Source organism: Lycium barbarum, chromosome 4, assembly GCF_019175385.1.
Source record: "Lycium barbarum isolate Lr01 chromosome 4, ASM1917538v2, whole genome shotgun sequence".
NCBI classification, from domain to species: Eukaryota; Viridiplantae; Streptophyta; class Magnoliopsida; order Solanales; family Solanaceae; genus Lycium; species Lycium barbarum.
Genome location: NC_083340.1, coordinates 34,388,696 through 34,409,327, shown reverse-complemented (window position 1 = coordinate 34,409,327; position 20,632 = coordinate 34,388,696). Strand labels below are relative to the sequence as shown.

The window sequence follows — 20,632 nt, the reverse complement described above, 5'->3', positions numbered from 1 at the left end:
CATGGTCAACCTGGAACAGAATTCTCTTCAAGCAGACTAACTCTACACCTAAACTTAGTGACATTCTTAATAAGGTAGTCGAATACAAATTCATTATAGCAAAGAGCTTTCCATATACTAGAACATATGTATTTACATAAAATGGGCCAGATCCAAACTCCTTCAAGCTTGAAATTGATGGATCATACTTAGGTAATCCGTAAAGCACAGCAAAATTGAAGGAATTTTTAGAATTGCCGACTAGAACTGTATTCTGAAATTTAACATGAATCTTCATCATGCGACTAACATTTATATGAAAACTTAAGCCCTTTTTTATTGACTTAAACATGCTATAGAAAAACATCATCCCCTAGTCATTAAAATCGACAACAAGGAATGAATTAACATACTTTTTAACTGTAATTGTTATTATACAAATTTGATTAATGACTGTAGAAAGCTATTGTCTGAAATTGGAGACCTGCCACTAAAACAAGTCTTTAGGAAATGTAATGAAATTGCAGAGATGGAACCAATTGAGATACTTTTGAAGGCTTAACGCTTTATCATGTACATTATTTAGTTTTATTTTCATTATCTTTAAACCGGACATAATAGGTACTATGTTCTCTAGAGTAGTCTCTCTGTGGGATGACTCTTTAAGTCTTTACTGTGTATTTAAATAAACTAGTGGCATTTGCAACTAAGATTAAAAGTTACATTTGTAATTATTTATAATTATTTTTTCGCTTTTTTTTTCCTATTAAGTTATTAAAAAATTAGTTTGATAGTCTTTGCAAGCTTTTAAAAATAAATGACTTAATATTTAAATTGAAAAAAAGTATTTAAAAATTGAACATTAGATTGCTTTTGTCCTTACTTTAGACTTTCTTTTTACCTTCAAACATTTACATCACATAAAGTCTCTTATTTTTTGTTATTTCTTGAATTTTATTTAAATTTTAGATTTTGATAATTTCTTGAAATCCAACTTAGTTATAGCATATGTGTGATTAACAACATCCATTATGAACTATAACGTTTTCTTCCAAAAAAAAGAAAAATAATTTGGTTCTAGAGACATCAGTTATATGCTATATTTATTCTTTATCGAGTTTTTGATGAGGTTACTTATAAAACAAAGATAACTTTTAAATAAAATTTTATACTTTACAATATTTGTAGATGTCAATTCATTTAAATTATACAAAGTATGTTGAAAATATGAAGAAAATTAATTCTTTTTCTCAATATAATTAAACTTTCCTTTTACTTTCTAAAGTTATGTAATGAGAAAATGACTTTTTTTCTTTTGTTAGTTTAAGTGGAACATTATTTTATAAAATGTATATTTTGATTATTTTCTCAAACACAAATGAAGCTTCAATGCTGCATGATTCATTTAACCATGTTTCACTATGCTAACAAACACTGCCTAACATTTATTACCCCCTCCCACGCCCCCCTCCCCCCCCCCCCCAAAAAAAAAAAAAAAACGATACTCAAAATCACAAAAAAAAAAAAAAAAAAAAAACTTACTCCCTTTTATCACAAGTTGTTTGACGTTACTACTTCTTGAAAAACTAAAAAATTATTTCATTAACTACATATTTTCAAAGATGTTCTCAACATTTTTACCTATCCATCAAGTCCGGATTATAGTTTATTTTTATGTAACTTTTAAAGTGTAAATTTATATTAAGGAATATATTTATGAATTCATACCGCGTAGTCAGAGGCGGAGGGAGGAAGGGTCAAGAGGGTTCATCCGAACCCCTTTCGGCTGGAAATTACACTGTTTATCTGGAAATTACACTGTTATATATGATTAAATTTACTTTTTATGTATATATATTAGACGTTGAACCCCATTTGGCTTCTTTGTGTGTTTACGTTTTCATATTTGAACACTCTTAGTGAAAATCCTGGTTTTGTCACTACGCGCAGTGTGCGTGACACTATTTTTTTTGTAGATGAATGGAGTATAAGCTACAACATACATTGTTCATTATGTTATCATTTTAGAAACTATGTAATATTTAAGCACACATGCATTTTAAAAAATAAAATATTAGAATATACCAAATAACATTCGAAAAAAGTTAATTTTGTTAAACATGAACGACATAGCTAATCAACGTACAAACCAAAATAACACGATGATGAAAAGATTCAAATTTCAATATTGTTAACAAATAATATAGATAAAAATAAACAAATTAGATAACAATAGCTAATTCAAACAAAGATCTATTTTATCTGTTAAATTTTTAAAGTTTCGCATTGGACAATTAAATTCAATTCTTGTGTGCAATACATGTTTAAATTAAGGTAACTGCAAATGTGGTGCATTTTCCCATTTAATTTATACGTACTGACCTTTTTTTTTTTTAATTGACATCACCACAGTTCACAATTTCTTAGAAGTGTTTCGAGAGGAGCTTGAAATTTTCTAAATTTATCAAAATTGAGTATGACACCCTAAGTAATAAAGAAATATAGCAGTAAAAATGTGGCATACAAAAAAGTTAAAGTACATGTTACATCATCTTCAAAAAAGTTAGTCTAAGAGATTTTGTATTATCAAAAAAGACTTGAAATTGCTTAATCTTTGTGTAATACCTTATAGTAGATGAAGTAATAAAAGACAAATATGGGGGCAAATTTTGAAGAAGGAATCTCTTAGTTGTAATGTAACTAAAGTCCCCAACTAAGTATTATAAAAAAGTTGAATTGACCCTTATATTATATAGTAATGAAGTAATAAAAGATAAATATGGGGGCAAATTTGGAAGAAGGAATCTCTTAGTTGGGAAGACTTAGTTGTAATGTAACTAAAGCCTCCAACTAAGTATTACAAAAAAGTTGGGTTGGAAAAAAAAAATCTAAATGGAGGTCACGTGAAATATTTGCATTCTCCCTCTGTTTTTCCGGTGTTTCCTTGGCTAAAGTAGGCAATAGCTAAGGTAAAAAAAAAAAAAGGAAAACACATAGATGTACTTATTGATCAATGTAAGCAATCATGGAAAAGGCTCGGGGCAAATCACATCGAAGTACATGAAAAATGTTTTTGTCATTTAACGTAGTCCACAACTTTTATCTTCATACAGCCACAAATATCTACCTCTATAGTCCTTTCTCCAGCTAGAGTACATACTTAAATCGAATTACTAGTACTACACCATTTACTTTAATGAAAAAATTGTAGAGAAATATAGCAGAAGAAAAGTAAATCGGAGAAATCTTCTGCTAGCTCAAGATCGTTACTAAGATTGGAAGATTCAACTAAAGAAGAGGAAGCTTTGAAAGGAGAAAGAAATTTTAGATAGGAGAACTTGGTTATAGAACAAAAGCTTTCTTGAATTACTTGGTTACAAATGATCAAGTCCACTCCTATTTATACTTGTCTAAGGATGGTTCTAGACATTCTTCTAGATATATCTATAAGAAAAAAATCTAGCAAACCTTATCTTCTTGCAATACTCTAGACTATCTAGAAATCTCTTCAAGATATTTATCCAAGATACTATACTAGGCTATTCTAGAATCATTACTAAATATCTAGGATTTTTTGTAGTTCCAAAAAATCTACTTTATAATTTTACACTCCCCCTTAAAGTGAATTTTTGGAACTAGACCAAGCTTGTCGCGAAAGAACTCGAATGAAGCTTTAGGAAGTGACTTGGTGAAGATATCAGCAATATTCTCCTGACTTCGCACTTCCAAAGTATTTATAGTTCCATCAAGAACTTTTTCTCTGATGAAATGATGTTCCACCTCAATATGCTTAGTTCTAGCATGGAATACCGGATTATTTGCAAGTTTGATAGCACTTTGATTGTCTTCGAAAATAGCAGTTGGCTTTGATATAGACAGATGCAAATCTTCAGCAAGTCTTTGGAGCCACACACATTCTTGAGCAGTAAGAGCTGTTGCTTTATATTCTGCCTCCGTAGTTGATAAAGAAACTGAGTCTTGCTTCTTGCTGCACCAAGAAACACTTGTTCCACCATAAAGAAAAATATAGCCTAAAGTAGATTTTCGATCATCCAGATCACCACCAAAATCGGCGTCAGTATATCCAATTAATACCAATTCATTCTTCTTTTGGAAGAGTAGGCCCATATTTGATGTTGAGTTGATGTATTTCAGAATCCTCTTTGCAGCTTCCAAATGAGGCTTTCTTGGTGATTGCATAAATTTGCTGACATATCCAACAGAAAAAGCAATATCTGGCCTTGTAATAGTCAAATATAAAAGACTTCCAACAAGAGCTCGAAAAGGCTTGGGATCTGCAAGAAGTGAGCCTTCTTCACGCCTTAACCTCGTGCTAATCTCAAGAGGGGTAGGGCACTTTTTGCTTTGTTTTATCCCAAACCTGTCAACAAGCTTCTTGGCATACCCTTCTTGGGTAACAAAGATCCCTTTACTCGTGTTTGTCACCTCTAAGCCAAGAAAATGATGTAGCTCTCCCAGCTTCTTGATATCAAATCTTATGGCAAGCTCCTCTTGAAGCCTCGCAACTTCATCATCATTGTTTCCCGTTATTATCATGTCATCCACATATAACAACACAACAACATGCAAGTCTCCATGTTTCTTAACAAACAAGCTAGGATCTGAATGTGATGCAACATATCCACAAAAATGTAGATATTGTGCAATTTTTCCATACCATGCTCGTGGAGCCTGCTTGAGTCCATAAAGTGCTTTCTTAAGCTTGTAGACATAATCAAGATATAAGTTAGAGACATACCCGGGTGGTTGATCCATATAGATATCTTTGTCAAGTTCCCCGTACAAGAAGGCATTCTTCACGTCAAGTTGCCATAATTTCCAACCGTACGATGCTACCATGGCTAATACAACTCGAACTGAGATCATCTTAGCCACCGAACTGAACGTTTCTTCGTAGTCTTCGCCATACTTTATATCTGTTTATGCTGCCATCTGCTCTTCTTTTAATTTTGTAAACCCATTTGCAAGATATGGGTTGTACGTCTTTGGGCTTTGGTATAAGGCTCCAAGTTTGATTTTTCATTAAAGCCTCCATTTCATCATTCATAGCAAGGTCCCACTCTTTGACTCCTTTAGCTTCTTCAAACGAGGAAGGTTCTTCATCGTCAATTGGTCCTGCAAAGAAGCAAGAATATGTACTAACAAAATTTTCATCTCTAAAGCGGGCTGGCTTAATAGTAGTTCTTCTTGGTCTTTGTGAATCACGTGAATTATCTTCTTGTTGAGCTTTATATTGTTGAGTTCCCGGGCTCCCCCTTTCTCCTAGCTCCTCTGCAGCTGTACTATCCGAGGAAACACCTGTGATGGGTAAGCTTGGAACTCAAGGATTCAAGATTTTAAAACCTTCTCCTTCTGAATCTGCTCCATAATACGAGGAGACTTCATCAAATACGACATCACGAGAAACAATGAAGCGATGATTTTCGGGTTCATGCACTTCCAACCCTTTTTCCTTTCGTCATATCCAACAAAGATGCATTTCCTTGCCTTGGCATCCAACTTGCTTCGTTGAGAATCTGGGATATGAACATAACAGATAGAGCCAAAAACTCTTAGGTGTTTGATGCTAGGCTTTCTCCAAACATTAATTCATAGGGTGACTTCATGTTGTTTGGAGAAAGCGGCATCCTGTTGATCACATATATTGCACATTTCATACCTTCAGCCCATAGGGCTCTAGGTAAATTTTTGGCATGAAGCCAACTTTTACATATCTCGATTAAGTGTCGAATCTTTCTTTCTGCTACTCCATTTTGTTGTGGTGTATCAGCACATGTGAGTTCTCTTTTAATACCATGCTGACGACAAAAAGAGAGAAATTCTTCAGAAGTGAACTCACCACCATTATCAGTCCGCAACCGCCTTATTCTAGAACCGAGCTCACCTTCAATCGTTTCTTTGAACTCCATAAACTTGCTGAAAACTTCTGGCTTATGCCTCACAAAGTAAACCCAAGTGAATCTAGTAAAATCATCAATGAGAATTAACATATAAGAATAGCCGGAGAATGAAGGAGTTCTTGTTGGCCCCATCAAATCACTGTGAATTAGTTCTAGAAGAGCACTGCATCTTGACAAGGATCTATCAAACGGAAGATGATGTGCCTTTCCGTATTGGCATCCTTCACAAATCTCTCCTCCACCAAAGTTGCTTAAGTTTGGTAATCCTTTTACTAGATTGAATTTCACCATAGCTTTTAATTTATCCATGTTAAGATGCCCAAGTCTAGCATGCCACAGATATGTATTATCATTGCTACTCATCTTCTCAATATATGAATTAGAGGTAGATAAGGCATATAAATCATTAACTCTCTTACCGGTATGAATGATATCTGCCTTGAGTTCTTTGATATTTTGAAGGAATTTCACGTCATGTGGGCCAAATAATAGATAACTTCCAGCATCAACGACATTTGCAACTGAAAATAGATTTTTCCTCATACCTGGAACATGAAAGACACTGTTGAGAGTGATAGAGTCCTCCTGCTTCTTGTTGATGACAACAAATCCTTCTTTCTCCACATGATGAACTAAGTTATCTGCTGTTACAATGACATCACGACCATTGTATTTTCGAAAGTTGGAAAATTTAGATTCATCCCCGGTGAGATGGTGCCCACATCCTGAATCCACAATCCAGTCTTTTTCAAAATTGATGAAAGCCATGGCATCTACTGCTCGAGTCTCAACTACAAAGCACTTTCCCCAGTCTCCTTCTTCTTCAGCAGCTTTCTCAGTTTGAGCCATATTACTCTCTTTGACTCGGCAATATCTTTTTATGTGTCCTATTTTGATGCACCGATAGCATTTGGGAGGCTTCTTACCATGATTGTTAGAAGACTCTTCCTTCTTTCCTGGTGAGCTTGAACCACCTAAGGAGCGAGAGTGTAGCCTCTTTCTTGCTTTTCCTTTAAAGTTCCTCTTATCAGCTACAAGAGCATTTCCTTCACTTTCTTTGATAGATACGCCAGCCAACTGTTTGGCTAATAACTCCTGTGACGATAACAAATTCTCAAATTCCTCCAAGGATAGTTGTTGAGTCCATCCTTGAATTGATGTAACAAAAGGAATATATTCTGACTTCAAACCACGAATGATAATTCTTCTCATTCGTTCTTCAGAAATAGCCTCGTCCGGATTTAATAGAGATATTTCAAAACATAAATTTTTAATCTTCAAGAAGTACTCAGCAATAGAAAGATTACCTTGAATGGTGTTGGCCAATTCGTTCTCTAAAATCTGTAGCCGAGCTTCATCCTTCTTGTTGAACAAACGATCAAGGGTCCTCCATATTTCATGAGCTGATTTACACCTTATAATATGATCAAATAAACTGGGAGAGATGGACCTCTTCAGGATGAACTCCACCTTGGCATTAGTTTGCTTCCATTTCTTACGTGCGTCATTATTTTTTGGTGCATCGGCAGGAGGATTTGTGTTACTCCCATTGACAACTTCCCACAAATCCTCGCCAACAAGGTAGGACTCCAAACAGGTCTTCCATACCTTGTAGTTGGACTGGTTCAATAATTCCATCCCCAGTCCATTAACACGACCACACACATCCATTTAGAAAAAAACAATTGAATCGACCACTAACCCGATCTTGAAAATATATCCAGAAGCCAACGTATATGGCTATGACTCTGATACCATGTAGAAAAATATAACAGAAGAAAAGTAAATCGGAGAAACCTTCTGCTCGCCCAAGATCGTTACTAAGATTGGAAGATTCAACTAAAGAAGAGGAAGCTTTGGAAAGGAGAAAGAAAATTTTAGATAGGAGAACTTGGTTATAGAACGAAAGCTTTCTTGAATTACTTGGTTACAAATGATCAAGTCCATTCCTATTTATACTTGTCTAAGGATGATTCTAGACATTCTTCTAGATACAACTATAAGAAAAAAATCTAGCAAACCTTATCTTAAATCTCTTCAAGATATTTATACAAGATACTATACTAAGCTGTTCTAGAATCATTACTAAATATCTAGTATTTTTTATAGTTCTAAAAAATCTACTTTATAATTTCACAAAAATATCTACAGCTTCATTCTTTGAGGAAAATACACCTACACAGTAGCAATAATATGAGAAGACGAAAACAAAAACAAGTGGATTTGGGAAGATAAGAAATGTAGTTAATTGACCAATTTGACTAGCAATCCAAAAAAAATACACCTCTATTGTTGCCTCGGGCTCAACTCAACCACCCCAGAAACCGCTTTCATTGACCCCCTTTTTCCCATCTTCCTTCCCACCCTTTTCTTTCTCCCCAGATCTCTCTCTCTCTCTCTCTCTCAAATTTAGGATTTTGATTTGTTCATTTTCATCCAATAGAGATATGAAATTCCCCACCTTTTTCACTCAATTTCTCGTTTGCCCACTTTGTTGGCTCTGATCTGTAAAGATTCGATTTTGGGTGTCTTTTTTTTTTGTTTCTTATTGATTTCGTAATTAGGGTTTGCTTTATTATTATTGATGGTGGGTTCGGAGAGCTTAACGCCGCCGCCGCCGCCGCCGGCAGATGCGGCGGCGAAGAAGTATGGTGTGACTAAGCCTTTGTCTCTTGCTGGCCCCACCGACACTGATCTTCTAAGAAATCAGGCCTTAGAAAAGGTGCCAACTTTTTAACGGAAAAATATGCTCTATGTCTACTGGGAGAAAAGTATTTACACGCTTTAGCCCATAATTTGAGTTTGTTACCCGGTTTAGTTCATATTTGTGTATAAACTCCTTTTGTACACTATTATACACTTATATACAAGGTTGATACGTTATATCTAATGCTTTCTCCCCACCTGTAATGTTGTATAAACTGGAAAATATGGCTACGTGGCGTAATGTTTTATGTTGGGGTCATGTGACTTAATTTAATTCAATTCAATTTTGTCTATGAATTTGTACTGAATTTGAGTTTTTGTGGTAGTTTTTGAAGGACTCAGAGTTGTATGAGAGCGAGGAAGAGACAGCAAGGAGAGAAGAAGTGTTGCGTCAGCTTGATCAGGTAAAAGTTTGAAGCTTAGTAGTATTAGCTTAATCTGTTCTAGTTTTATTTTTATTTATTTTTTTAGATTACGCCCTCCGTCTCAATGTAAGTGTCTTACTTTGACCGGACACGGATTTTAAGAAATAAAGTATAGGTAGACTTTTGAATCTTGTGCTTCAAAATTTAAATATGTGTGTAATGTAATAAAATGTCCTTTGAATTTGTGGTTTTAAACTTGCCATGTATGGTGTTTGAATTGTCAACTTATTAAGTATAGAAAGAGCCACTCTTTTTGGGACAGACTTTAAAGGAAACTAAGACACTTAAATTGGGACGGAGGGAGTATTAATTGTGATTTGGTTATGCATTATTTTGTTGTTGTTACTGTTCTTTTGTGAATAGTTGCCATGTTTTCTTTACTTCCGTATTTCCTTTTCATAACTGCTTTGATTTGCTGCACTTGAGCCAAGGGTCCTTCGGAAACAGCCTCTCTACCTCCACGAGGTGGGGTTAAGGTTCGCGTACACTCTACCCTCCCCAGACCCCACTTGTGGGATTATACTGGGTATGTAGTAGTTGTAGTTGTAGTGCAACAAGCTTTAGCTTTTGCATGAGTTGTTAATATGTGTTTGATTCGCAGCTTTATTGTACAGTATTATAAATTCAGGTAGCTGTGATATTTTGGGTTTTGAGCAAATGGAAACACTATATGAGAAGTTAAAAAGATCTTTTCTTTTGGGGTTGGGGTGTTGATTATTAGCCTTCGATTACAGCTTTTGGCCTAGGGCGGAGTTGAATAAGTTAAGACTTTCTTGTTGAGCCCTGCAATTAAACAACTGTTTTGAAGGCATTGCTAATAATCATGATGATGTCCATATTTGTTAGTCAGTTCTTCATCCTAAAGGATATGTTAGAATTAGATCACTTGGGTTTTATTGCGCTTTGGATTATTCATGTTTTAGAGCTTTAGTGGGAAGATGTATCGGATGCTTTAGGGATGAAATATCTAAGGAAGTGTGGGATAGATCCCTGGCAGAACACTTAGAGCTTTAGTGGTTGCCTGGTTGGGATTGAATTCAACCCATAATGTTGTTTGTACTTTAGATGGTGATGGATAGAGTGCATGACAGAATACAACAAAAGGAAAACAGGAATGCTGGAAGACTGTAGCTCTTGTCCAGAAGCCAAAGGAAAAATTCTTCCACGTTCAAGTTTTTTTGATGTTGTACCATAGAATCCGTGTTAAAAGGAAAAAGAAGAAAAGAAAATCTTATCAGTGATGTAAGAGCTCTTATCAAATGATTTTCTGATAAAAGATGCACCTATTTATTGGTGTTATAGACAACACGCCTATGATATTGTTCAACACGTGACAATATTTAACTTGAGAACCTAACTCTTTTAATGTCTCATTCTACTATTTTGGCGGTAATACTTTACTTTCTTATATGTTCCATCAAACTTAAAGTGGAGTACTCAATAGTAGTTTGCTTACTATTAAAAAAATTAGAAAAATAAATAGTTGTGGAAGAACTTGTCCCTAAAGCAGCTGAATAAATTCTGATATCTGCAATTTCGCATGGAAGTTTTATTTGTTCCCCTCACTTGCACTTATGTGGGTTATTTAGAGACGAAGAAATATGAGAGCTTTTAAAGGGGTAGAGATGAATTTTGTTAAGTTGATGGTAGCCTCCTATCACTTATTTTCTTTTGGTGCACCCATGATGTTGCGTATTGTATAGAAGATTGGGTATCTTGTAGAAAATCATGTTTTTTTTTTAAAGTTTTCTACTTTTTTGGTATATTTCTTGTATACGGGTGCGTGTTGGCCCAAACATTAATGAAACGTATTTACTTTATTAAAACAAAGGTGGTTTTGCCAGTACAATACTGTAAAAGAGGCATGGTGTTATGGAGATGGTTATTGCAAAGAAATGATGTGTCACCGGAAGGATCACTGGAAAGAGGAACATGCTGCTGGAATGACTATGGTATAGAGTTGTGTGCCACATAGAAAATAGGAGTGGTGCTTTCGGTTATTGAAGATAAGAGTGGTTCTGCTAGTTACGAGAGAGAGAGAGAGAGAGAGAGAGAGAGAGAGTCGTGTGGAAATCGGATTATTTGCGGGCTCATCACTTTAAGTTCTGAAAGAGACTTTGATTCTCCTAGATATTTCATATGAAACTGGTTTCTTAATCTTCTCTTAAACTCATTTATCTTCACTGGTATTTTCAATAGGACCAAGGCTGCCCGTTGATCCTGCGTTCGAACTCCTCCTTAAACATCATCGAATTAAACCACCATCTTTCCATAGAGTTTTCTTGCCCCCTATTTGCATGAAAATACAATATCGACACTAAGTCATTACTAGAGAGAGCAATATCATCCACATAAAGCAAAAGGATAATACAAAACTATTAAAATAAATAAAACTATAGCTGAAGGGGCGTATGAGGCCATTTGCCGGTAGGCATAACCTACTTAACTCACTATCAAAATTATTGAGGCTTTAATACATATTGAGGAACTTTTAGATGAGCTTGAAAAAGAAGAGCTTCTAGATGATAAAGTTCACAGAACTCAATAAGTTAGATTTAGTTTCGGTCACGGATGATAAGAGTGGTGCCTGCTGGTATGCTTACCAGATAGAGAATAAAATAGTGAAATTATGAAAATATAGAAAATTATAGGTGGCGAGGAAGCTATTAACTTACTATTAAGGTTATTTAGGCCTTAATGCATATTGAGGAGCTTTTAGGTGAGCTTGATAAAAAATAAGAGCTTCTAGATGAGACGGTTTCCGTCATCTTTCTCTCAATCAGTTGCAAAAAGGATTTGTGTCAAATCATTGTCATGATCAATGTATAAGATGTTAAACTAAAGCCTGCGATCTTTCTGAACTCTCCATTCAACATTTAAGTCCCTTTTTTTGAGTATCTACAATGGCTATGCGGAAATTCTCCTTTCTGTTTCCACTTTCATATAGAGCATGTCGGCTGGACCTTCTATAATTTTTGCAAAATAACATCTTTAGATTTTATTTTGTCTGCATTGCTTGCTCTTCTTTTTGGAAAAAGTATGCCATTTGTATTTCCAATAATGAAGCTCAAAAGTCCTACGCATTGAGCTCCAGTTTCTATCAGCATGCAGATATAGGTCGAGAACTCTGTGCTCTAATTAGTTTGCTTCCATCTTCTCCCCCATCCCCCACCCGTCTCCATTTTTGGTAAGTCTGATAACAAAGGTCAAAGAGTACTAAAAGGCTTTATTACTCTGAAGCGTCATACACATAAACCATCGTTGTATTCTCTACTCAATTAGTATCACTTGCTTATACTAGCTGAACTGATAGAAAACTTGCTTATAGTAGCTGATAAATAGGAATTAAATTGTATTAAAAGTATATATGGGGGTTCTCTCACTAATTTATGAGCTTGGACAAAGAGAAAGTAAGATACACAAGCCAAGAATGTTGTTGTGCGGTTATGCAATTTGCCAAGCTGGGGCAAAGAATGTCATTCGGCAGTACCACATTAGGAGAAGGCCTCTCCCCTGCGAAAAGAGCTTTACTATTGGTATTGGCTAGACCTTTTTCTTCCCATTATGTTTGAACCATCAAATAGAGAATGAAATGCATAAAAATGGGGAAAAGGTTGCGACACTTCCCTTTTTTGATTTAAGGCCTTCTGTTCAAGAATTCTTGTTTAGTTGTTCATATCACCCATTGATAGTAATAATTGATCTAAATTTTTGGCACTTCCACATTTAATAACATATTCTTCTGTGGAGCTAAGTTCCAAAATACGGAATGAGCTGTTTCCACGATTGTTCTGCCTAGTCAATTTGTTTTTGTGTTGATAACATTGGTGTTTCAGTTGAGCTTGCACGCACCTGAACTATTCCACTGGGTACTTGCTACTCTCATTATCACAGGTATATCACAAGTATCGGGTAACGCTACCCACCAAGGTCTAGGTAGATGGGAGGAAATCACCTAGGTTTTTTTTTTTTTAATAGTTTGTACTACCTAGTCAGTTCTTTTCCAATTTATTCATTTTCATGGCCTCAGCTTTTTTTTTTGGGGTTAATGAAGTAAGAATATTATTAACAAGCTTTCTTGCTAAGGAATAGGAAATCTCTCTCCTATTACATGAATTCAGTCTGGAAAAGTCAGATGCTTTTCATGGATCGTCGCATACAGAAAATGCCTCACTTTCGATAATCTTCAAAAGAGAGACATAATTCTATGCAATAAATGCGATCTATGTGAAGAGGATTTGGAAAAAGTGAATCATCTTTTCCTCCGCTGTAAATTCACTATTCAGAGCTTCTCTTAAATATTTTGGGTTAAATGGTGTGTATGCCACAGAACACTGTGGATTTTCTTCTTTCATGGCATAAATTGGATACGACTCTTCTAGGGCCACATGGTTATCATTCTGGCCTTGGTATGGTGGACTATTTGGAGGGAAAGAAGTTCTAGAGTTTTTGAAGACAAAAAAGATACCATTATTGACATTTAACTCATGTATATACTTTTGCTTAGTTTTGGTGCAACAAGGATAAAGCAGACGTGTTAGAACCGGATGCCTTAGTTGACTTTCTTAACACTTAGCACTGCTCCTTATCCAAAAAAAAAAAAAACACCTTACGTGCACTGTAAAGCTCTCCTTTTGGATGTACACTTTCCTTGCATCTTCTTAATGTAGGATTTACATCAATAAAATTACCGACTTTACCTATAAAATAAATCAGTTTGGACAAGCCATCTTCTCAATAATGTTGTCATTTGATCCATTCAGAAATTATAATGGAATTGTATTGTATCTTTCTACTTTTGGTGTAAAGAAATAGGATTAGAGGATATAGATCATTTTGTAGACTTATTAAAATCCCTGTAAGTATCTCTTTTCTATTTCTGTTTTTAGACTAACATTTTTCAAGGTCTCCAGCATATCCTTAATGCTGAGGAATACAAATTTACCAGTTTCAAAAAAACATAATGTTGTCATTTGATCCGATAGTGTTCCCTTCTATAGTATCTTCTATGCTCATTAATTGTTTCTCTTGGACTAAAAAAAATGAAAAGGGATGCACCACATGCTATTTTGTCAAACTATCTGGTAAAACAAATTTAAGTGAGGAGAGTATGGTAAGTCAGAAACTAGCTTTACAGTTGAAACATAAATGATCACCATTTTTTGATAGGTTATTTTCCATGATCTAAAAAGTGATCTGCAGAGTTGTGTACCAACATAAAAGGAAGTAAGTTTTGTGTTGCTTATTTGAAGCTTTTGCATAATGAACATCAGATTAACTTTCACCTAAAATTACCCTTTCTTCTTTGACACCATTAAGATCTTCATTTCTTTTATTTACTTCATGAAAAGAGATCTTCATTTTTTTATTGCGAGATCTAGAATTTGAACTGTAGGCTTGGCCAAAGGCACCACTAGGCCCAAGGTCTAATGGCTATCCCCTCCTTTTAGACTGGAGGGCATACCTACATTCTGTCACTTCATGAGAGGGCCTGACAATCGTACAACGTTAAAAAAGTGTGTTAGTTTAACAAGGAGAATTGCAGTCTCACTGCAGATATTCTCTTCCTCATGCTTCATTTTTTGTTGGTTTGGGCGTAGATACCATAGAGATAAGGGAGGCATACACTACTGAGCAACTGTTATGTATAAACCAAGTTTTGTACACCTGTAACTCTATAAATTCCATTGCCAGCAAATCCAATATTGGAGTTTCGATGCTAGCAATAACTTCCTGCAAGTTGTTTACCTAAACTAGGAGGATTAACACAGTGAAACACTAGTAAGACTGAATTATATTTTTACTTTTTAGTTTTGCCTTGTTCTTACTTCTTGGACTTATCTCTGTCTTTCCATAGGTTTAAGATGTTTTGGTTTCAAATCAGCGAATAATCGCAGAATCTTCATCGAATAATCGCAGAACCGATATGCTCAAAAAACAAAAAAAATTGCAGAAACTGATATATAAATTAATTATTAAGAAATGTTAATACATGCATTACCTTTGTCATTCATTAAGTCACATTCTTAAGATAAATAATCTGACCTCTAATTGGCACACAGTCTTTGGCTTTTTGGATCTGATAAAAAGGAGTTAAGTAATATCTAAATGAATGACTAGCTGATTAGTCATTGTTAGAGAAAGTTTCTATAATGTTTTCCCCATCAGAGTTGATGCATCTTTTGATTGGATCATCGTGGACCATACACGCTTGCTCTTCCTGCTAACTGAATTGATTCCTGAATATGCTATCCATATCCAGTTTGACAGGATCTAATTTCTGTCATACCAGGATGAAATTGGTGCATTTTTCTTTGTGATGGCCAAAATAACAAGAAATTTTTGTGTGCTACCACTTGCTATGCCTATTGTATTCAGATTGAGTGACCAATTAATATTGAGCTGTCTTGACATCATGTTTGAAAATTAATTTTCAGCTGTCTTTTCTAAAAAAAATTAAGTTGTCTTGGCATCATGTTGAAAAGTTAATTTGAGCTGTTTTGGAAACATATGAAATCAACTGAAGTGCGCGATGGTTTTATTGATCAGATGTAATTTGATTGTGAAGTTGTAATGACTGGTACCATTGTGCTGTAGATTGTAAAATCATGGGTTAAAGAATTGACTCGCCAGAGAGGCTACACTGATCAAATGGTGGAGGATGCAAATGCTATCATATTCACTTTTGGTTCTTATCGGCTAGGAGTAAGTAACATTTCAGCACTTTATTTTTTTTCAGAATTAACTTATCTAAAGAAATGCAATCGCATTCTGTGATTAATTCTGATAGTATATTGAAGTTCTATATTTATTGTTTTTATTGATCTGAATGGCCTATGGGGCCGCTATTTCGTTGTTGCTGGTCACAACCTCGTATGGTTATGCAGGTTCATGGGCCTGGAGCTGACATAGATACATTGTGTGTTGGTCCCTCTTATGTCAATCGTGATGTGAGTCCCTCCCATTTACTGGTCAGAACTTTGCTTAGTCTGATGATTAATCATAGTCATTGATGAACTTTATTCTACTTTTGTTTTCTCTGCAGGAAGATTTCTTTATCATTTTGCATGATATTTTGGCTGAAAAGGAAGAAGTTAGTGAACTTCAACCAGTTCCTGATGCCCATGTCCCAGTTATGAAATTCAAATTTCAAGGAATATCTGTTGATCTCCTTTATGCAAGCATATCTCTTTTAGTTGTCCGTGAAGTAAGTTGGAACATTCCTCTTTTGGATTATATCCTTTACTTATTAGGTTATACCTATGTTGAAAAACGACAGAATTTAAAGGCCTCCTGTCGTAACTAATTCATCGAGAATTAGTCATTTTAGTTTTCATTTGATCAATGTGGATTTACAGCAGCTTCTTCATTAGTCTTGTTTAAATGTGTACTTTGTCTGCCTTATTTCATGTCCTTCCAAACTTTAGAGGTGTTCATGTAGTAGTTGAATATTATTACATGAGAGTTGTGTGCTGCATTGCATTTAATTCGATCTTGTAATTCATATATTCACAGGATTTAGATATCTCAGATCGTTCTGTACTGTACAATGTGGATGAACCAACCGTTCGAAGTCTCAATGGGTGCCGGGTTGCCGATCAAATACTGAAACTAGTTCCTAATGCGGAGGTAAACCTATCCTCCCCTTGTGTTTTGGTGTCTATAAAAATTGAACTTCCATAGTGATTTTCTCAAAATTATGCAGCACTTCCGCACAACTCTTAGATGTTTAAAGTTTTGGGCAAAAAAGCGCGGTGTTTATTCCAATGTGAGTTCTTATTCCCTTAACATCCTCACTGGTTTGTCTACAGTATTCATAAGCTGGTCAGTTTGTGAGCATGATTTTCTGCTTTCCCTCTGCACTCTTTTTTATTCAGGTTACCGGATTCCTTGGCGGTGTGAATTGGGCTCTTTTGGTTGCTCGCATTTGCCAATTTTATCCTAATGCACTCCCAAGTATGCTTGTTTCTAGGTTCTTCAGAGTTTATACACAATGGCGTTGGCCAAATCCAGTGATGCTATGCCCAATAGAAGAGGATGAGCTTGGTTTTCTTGTTTGGGATCCTCGCAAGAATCCAAAAGACCGAACCCATCATATGCCAATTATCACCCCTGCTTACCCTTGCATGAACTCTAGCTACAATGTCTCACCAAGTACTCTTCGAGTAATGATGGACCAATTTCAGTTTGGTAACAAAATTTGTGAGGTATAACGTAAAAATTCAGTGTTATTTTCTTCCTTTTTCATTCTACTGACGCATTTTGATTGGTAGCTTGCTGTTTTCACTTGGTTCTGTCATCCAGGAGATAGAGTTGAATAAAGCACAGTGGGCCGCGCTTTTTGAGCATTATCTTTTCTTTGAGGTCTACAAAAATTATCTGCAGGTTGACATTATAGCAGCCGATAATGATGATTTGCTAGCTTGGAAAGGCTGGGTGGAATCCCGGTTTCGACAACTAACACTTAAGGTGAGAATTGTAAGCACTAACGGAAAAAAAAAAAAACCATTTTGGCTTATTAGGGGAATCTCAGTGGTCCATTTGGTTGGTTTCCTCAACTTTCACCTTGTCAGTGAGGGTTCGATTCCCCGTCTTGTAATCCCTTCCCCTTCTGCCCTATATATATATTTTTTTTTTTTAAAAAAGCTCTAATGGAAAAGGAAAGAATTCTGGGAGGGAAAAATCTATTTCAGTTGTCGTGATAATGATATTTTGTTTTCGTTGGTTTTATTATATCAATCAGAATTGTAAGCACTAGAGGGAAAAGAAAAAGTTCAGAGAGGGAAAAATCTAATTCAGTTGTCATGATTATAACGCTGGAACTCATGTTTATCCTTTGATGCATTTCAGATAGAACGGGACACGAACGGGATGTTGCAGTGCCATCCGTATCCTAATGAATTTGTAGACTTATCTAAGTCATGCCCACATTGTGCTTTTTTTATGGGCTTGCAGAGGAAACAGGGTGTCAAAGTGCAAGAAGGACAACAGTTTGATATTCGTGGCACAGTCGATGAGTTTAAGCAAGACGTAAGCATGTACGCTTATTGGAGACCAGGCATGGATATCTATGTATCTCATGTTCGGAGGAGGCAAATTCCTCCTTTTGTCTTTCCAGATGGATATAGGAGACCGCGACAATCTAGGAACACAAGTCATATTACTCCTGAGAAAGTTGCTAAAGGCTGCAGGTCTCCTGATGAAAGGCATCCAAAGAGGAAGCAGGAGGCTGACACAGTTCATGTATATTCGGGCAAACCAGGAAAACGTGCTTCTATCAGTCCGCAGAGGGTAGGATCTGTTTCTCCTTTAGGTGGTTCTTGTTGGTCTGATGGATCATCACAGATAATCGTTTCTGATGAGTCACAGAGGGAGCTTGAGAGTTCTTGCCTACTGGGCAGCAGAAACGATGCCTCTCTGAGTGACAGTTCCATTTGTACACCTGATAGTTTAAATTATACAATGTCAAGGGGTTCCACTTTATCCGGAGTTTCCAGAGAAATTGATTTAGATAGTTCTAACACAAAATCCTTCCCAAGCAAGGAGGTGCTCAGTCAGTGTGAAGACATATGCGCTAGAGACGTCCAGACTTTTCAAGTCTTGCAGAATGATGAGAAGGGGGAGATTTTGGGATCACTTCATCAGGATAATGAACCATGCATTCAGACTGGTAGTGCAGAAAGTTCGGAAAGAGTGCCTGTATCAAATTCCAACATTCAGAACCTCACTTGCGAGGTGAGTTTCTCTGTCTGCGTGTTTCGGATCTTGAATTGTAGCTGATGGCAGTGATTTATGGAAGTGATGAAGATAGTGAGAGCTAAGAGTCCTTTCAGGGTGATATGAGCTTGACCGATCAGATTTCGCAACTAGGGGATGGATGTTTAAGTGGGAATGGAGTATTGGGTAATGGCTTGGCCGAGAAGTCTCAGGTGGAGTGCAGAAGTCTCTTGTCCATTTTTACCAATTTCTCAGCAAAGCTATATATCGTTTATGAGTTCCCATTATTATCTTTTCAAAGAAAAAGAGTTTCCCATTATGACTGTTCAAATGCTTATTTTCCAGTGTTCAATCTCATTTTCTTTTTGTTAGGGTTATTATGACTTGAAGAGCTGGGAATATCATCAGTGTATTGGAAAATTCATGAAGTTGGTTTCTTTGATTGCGTGTCAAGATTCATCCCGATCTTGAAAATACTAGAGCTGGGGAATATGTCAGGATTTTGGATCGACATACTCGGCCCCTTGAAAAGCAATGCTTTTCATTCCCTTTTTCTTCTTTAAAAATCATTGGTATTTAAATTTGATTCGTTTACTCAGCGTGTGTCTGACCAATACATGGTGGTGTGTCCCCCGCTAGCTGTCTAATTCTCTTATTAGCTAGGAAACATGGGTTATACACATCTTGCTTAGACTTCTTCTGCATCTGGCCTTATATTTGGTATTTTCAGGATGAAGAGCTTACTGATTATAATTTTTCGTTTTCTAGCCAAACCATTCTCTCGCAAGGGCAATGGAACCGCAGGATGGAGCAAGCCCAGAGGCTGTGCAAGAGGCTGCAATAAGGCATGTGTTTCTGAGGACCTGTGTTTTATGATTTGATAGGCTGTGTTATCTTTATGCTTTCTTGCTTTGTTCCTGTCATGGTTTCTCTCTAGCAGGTTGAGTCTGGAATCAACAGCTTGAATTTTGGTGGACATTCCAAAGATTCGTGTGTTTCAAAGCAAGCGTGCCTGCTTTAAAGATGGTTGGATGAGGTGTTTGGATTAGTCTCCAAGCTCACATTTTAAAGTAAGAAGAGGTTGCAGATTATGGTGTGGATGGTCTTCAAGCCCCCAATTTGAAGTTGGATGAAGGAGTTTTAGTGATGAGAATCCGTGCCTTTCTAATACCCCCTCCCCCCTCCCCCCTCAAAAAGCCAAAAAAATAAAAAATAAATTAAAAGGATAAAAATGAAGAAAAAAAGAAAAGAAAAGGAGATGTGCCTGCAGTGTATTGCTTATTGTTGCAGTCAAGAGCCAGCGTCAGAGAAGAGACCTTGAATAGTGTACACTCTCCTGGGTCTAATCTACTTCTTTTGTTATGAATCTCGTAGATGATGTGGAAAGAGGAAGTTGCATGTGATGTTAAAAAAAGGGAACTGTAAAATAGGGTATTTGCCACTTTCTTCTTTCAAGGATCTATGAAGACTTGTCTTATATAGTGATGTAGCAAACCTTCCATGTTGGTACTATTTTGTTTAAGATGGTGTATTTGCAGTTACTATCCTATCATTTGCCCCTTTAGCAGGTGATGAGAAAATTTTCTTTATGGAGTTTAGACGTTTACTGGGGTTAAGGTCTCGACGGTCTTTTTTTCCTATCCAGATGGAAACATTATGGTTTTTCCAGAGCTTTGTCTCGATTTCCAAATGAAGAGTATCTAATAAAAGCACTTATACAAATGCTATCTTCCAATTTGGCTCTCGTAAAGTATTGAGTACATCCATATATTTGAACGGTGAAACAACACCAATAAAGCTCTGGCGAAAAGGGAAGGGAAGGCCTCTCCATACCTGATGCGCTGTATGTTGTTATAGACCAAAAAGGAGCCGTATGTTGTTATA

At 36.1% G+C, this 20,632-nt stretch overlaps 1 protein-coding gene across 8 annotated transcripts; it reads left to right on the top strand.

The window, feature by feature from the left end:
* Positions 1 to 8,120: 8,120 nt before the first annotated feature.
* LOC132635844 (nuclear poly(A) polymerase 4-like) lies at positions 8,121 to 20,295 on the top strand. Of its 8 annotated transcripts, none has more exons than XM_060352412.1 (13): positions 8,123 to 8,622; positions 8,933 to 9,010; positions 15,629 to 15,736; positions 15,919 to 15,981; positions 16,077 to 16,238; positions 16,547 to 16,660; positions 16,737 to 16,799; positions 16,909 to 17,238; positions 17,336 to 17,500; positions 17,882 to 18,766; positions 18,865 to 18,960; positions 19,517 to 19,593; positions 19,686 to 20,295. In XM_060352412.1, the coding sequence occupies exons 1-13, from the start codon at positions 8,485 to 8,487 to the stop codon at positions 19,711 to 19,713; spliced, it is 2,307 nt and encodes a 768-aa protein (XP_060208395.1). In that variant the 5' UTR covers positions 8,123 to 8,484; the 3' UTR covers positions 19,714 to 20,295. The 8 variants fall into 8 exon arrangements, with proteins under 8 accessions (XP_060208398.1, XP_060208400.1, XP_060208397.1 ...); XM_060352413.1 differs by having other exon boundaries at positions 8,124 to 8,622; positions 19,689 to 20,295; XM_060352415.1 differs by having other exon boundaries at positions 8,121 to 8,622; positions 17,417 to 17,500; positions 19,517 to 20,295.
* The last annotated feature ends 337 nt before the right edge of the window (positions 20,296 to 20,632 follow it).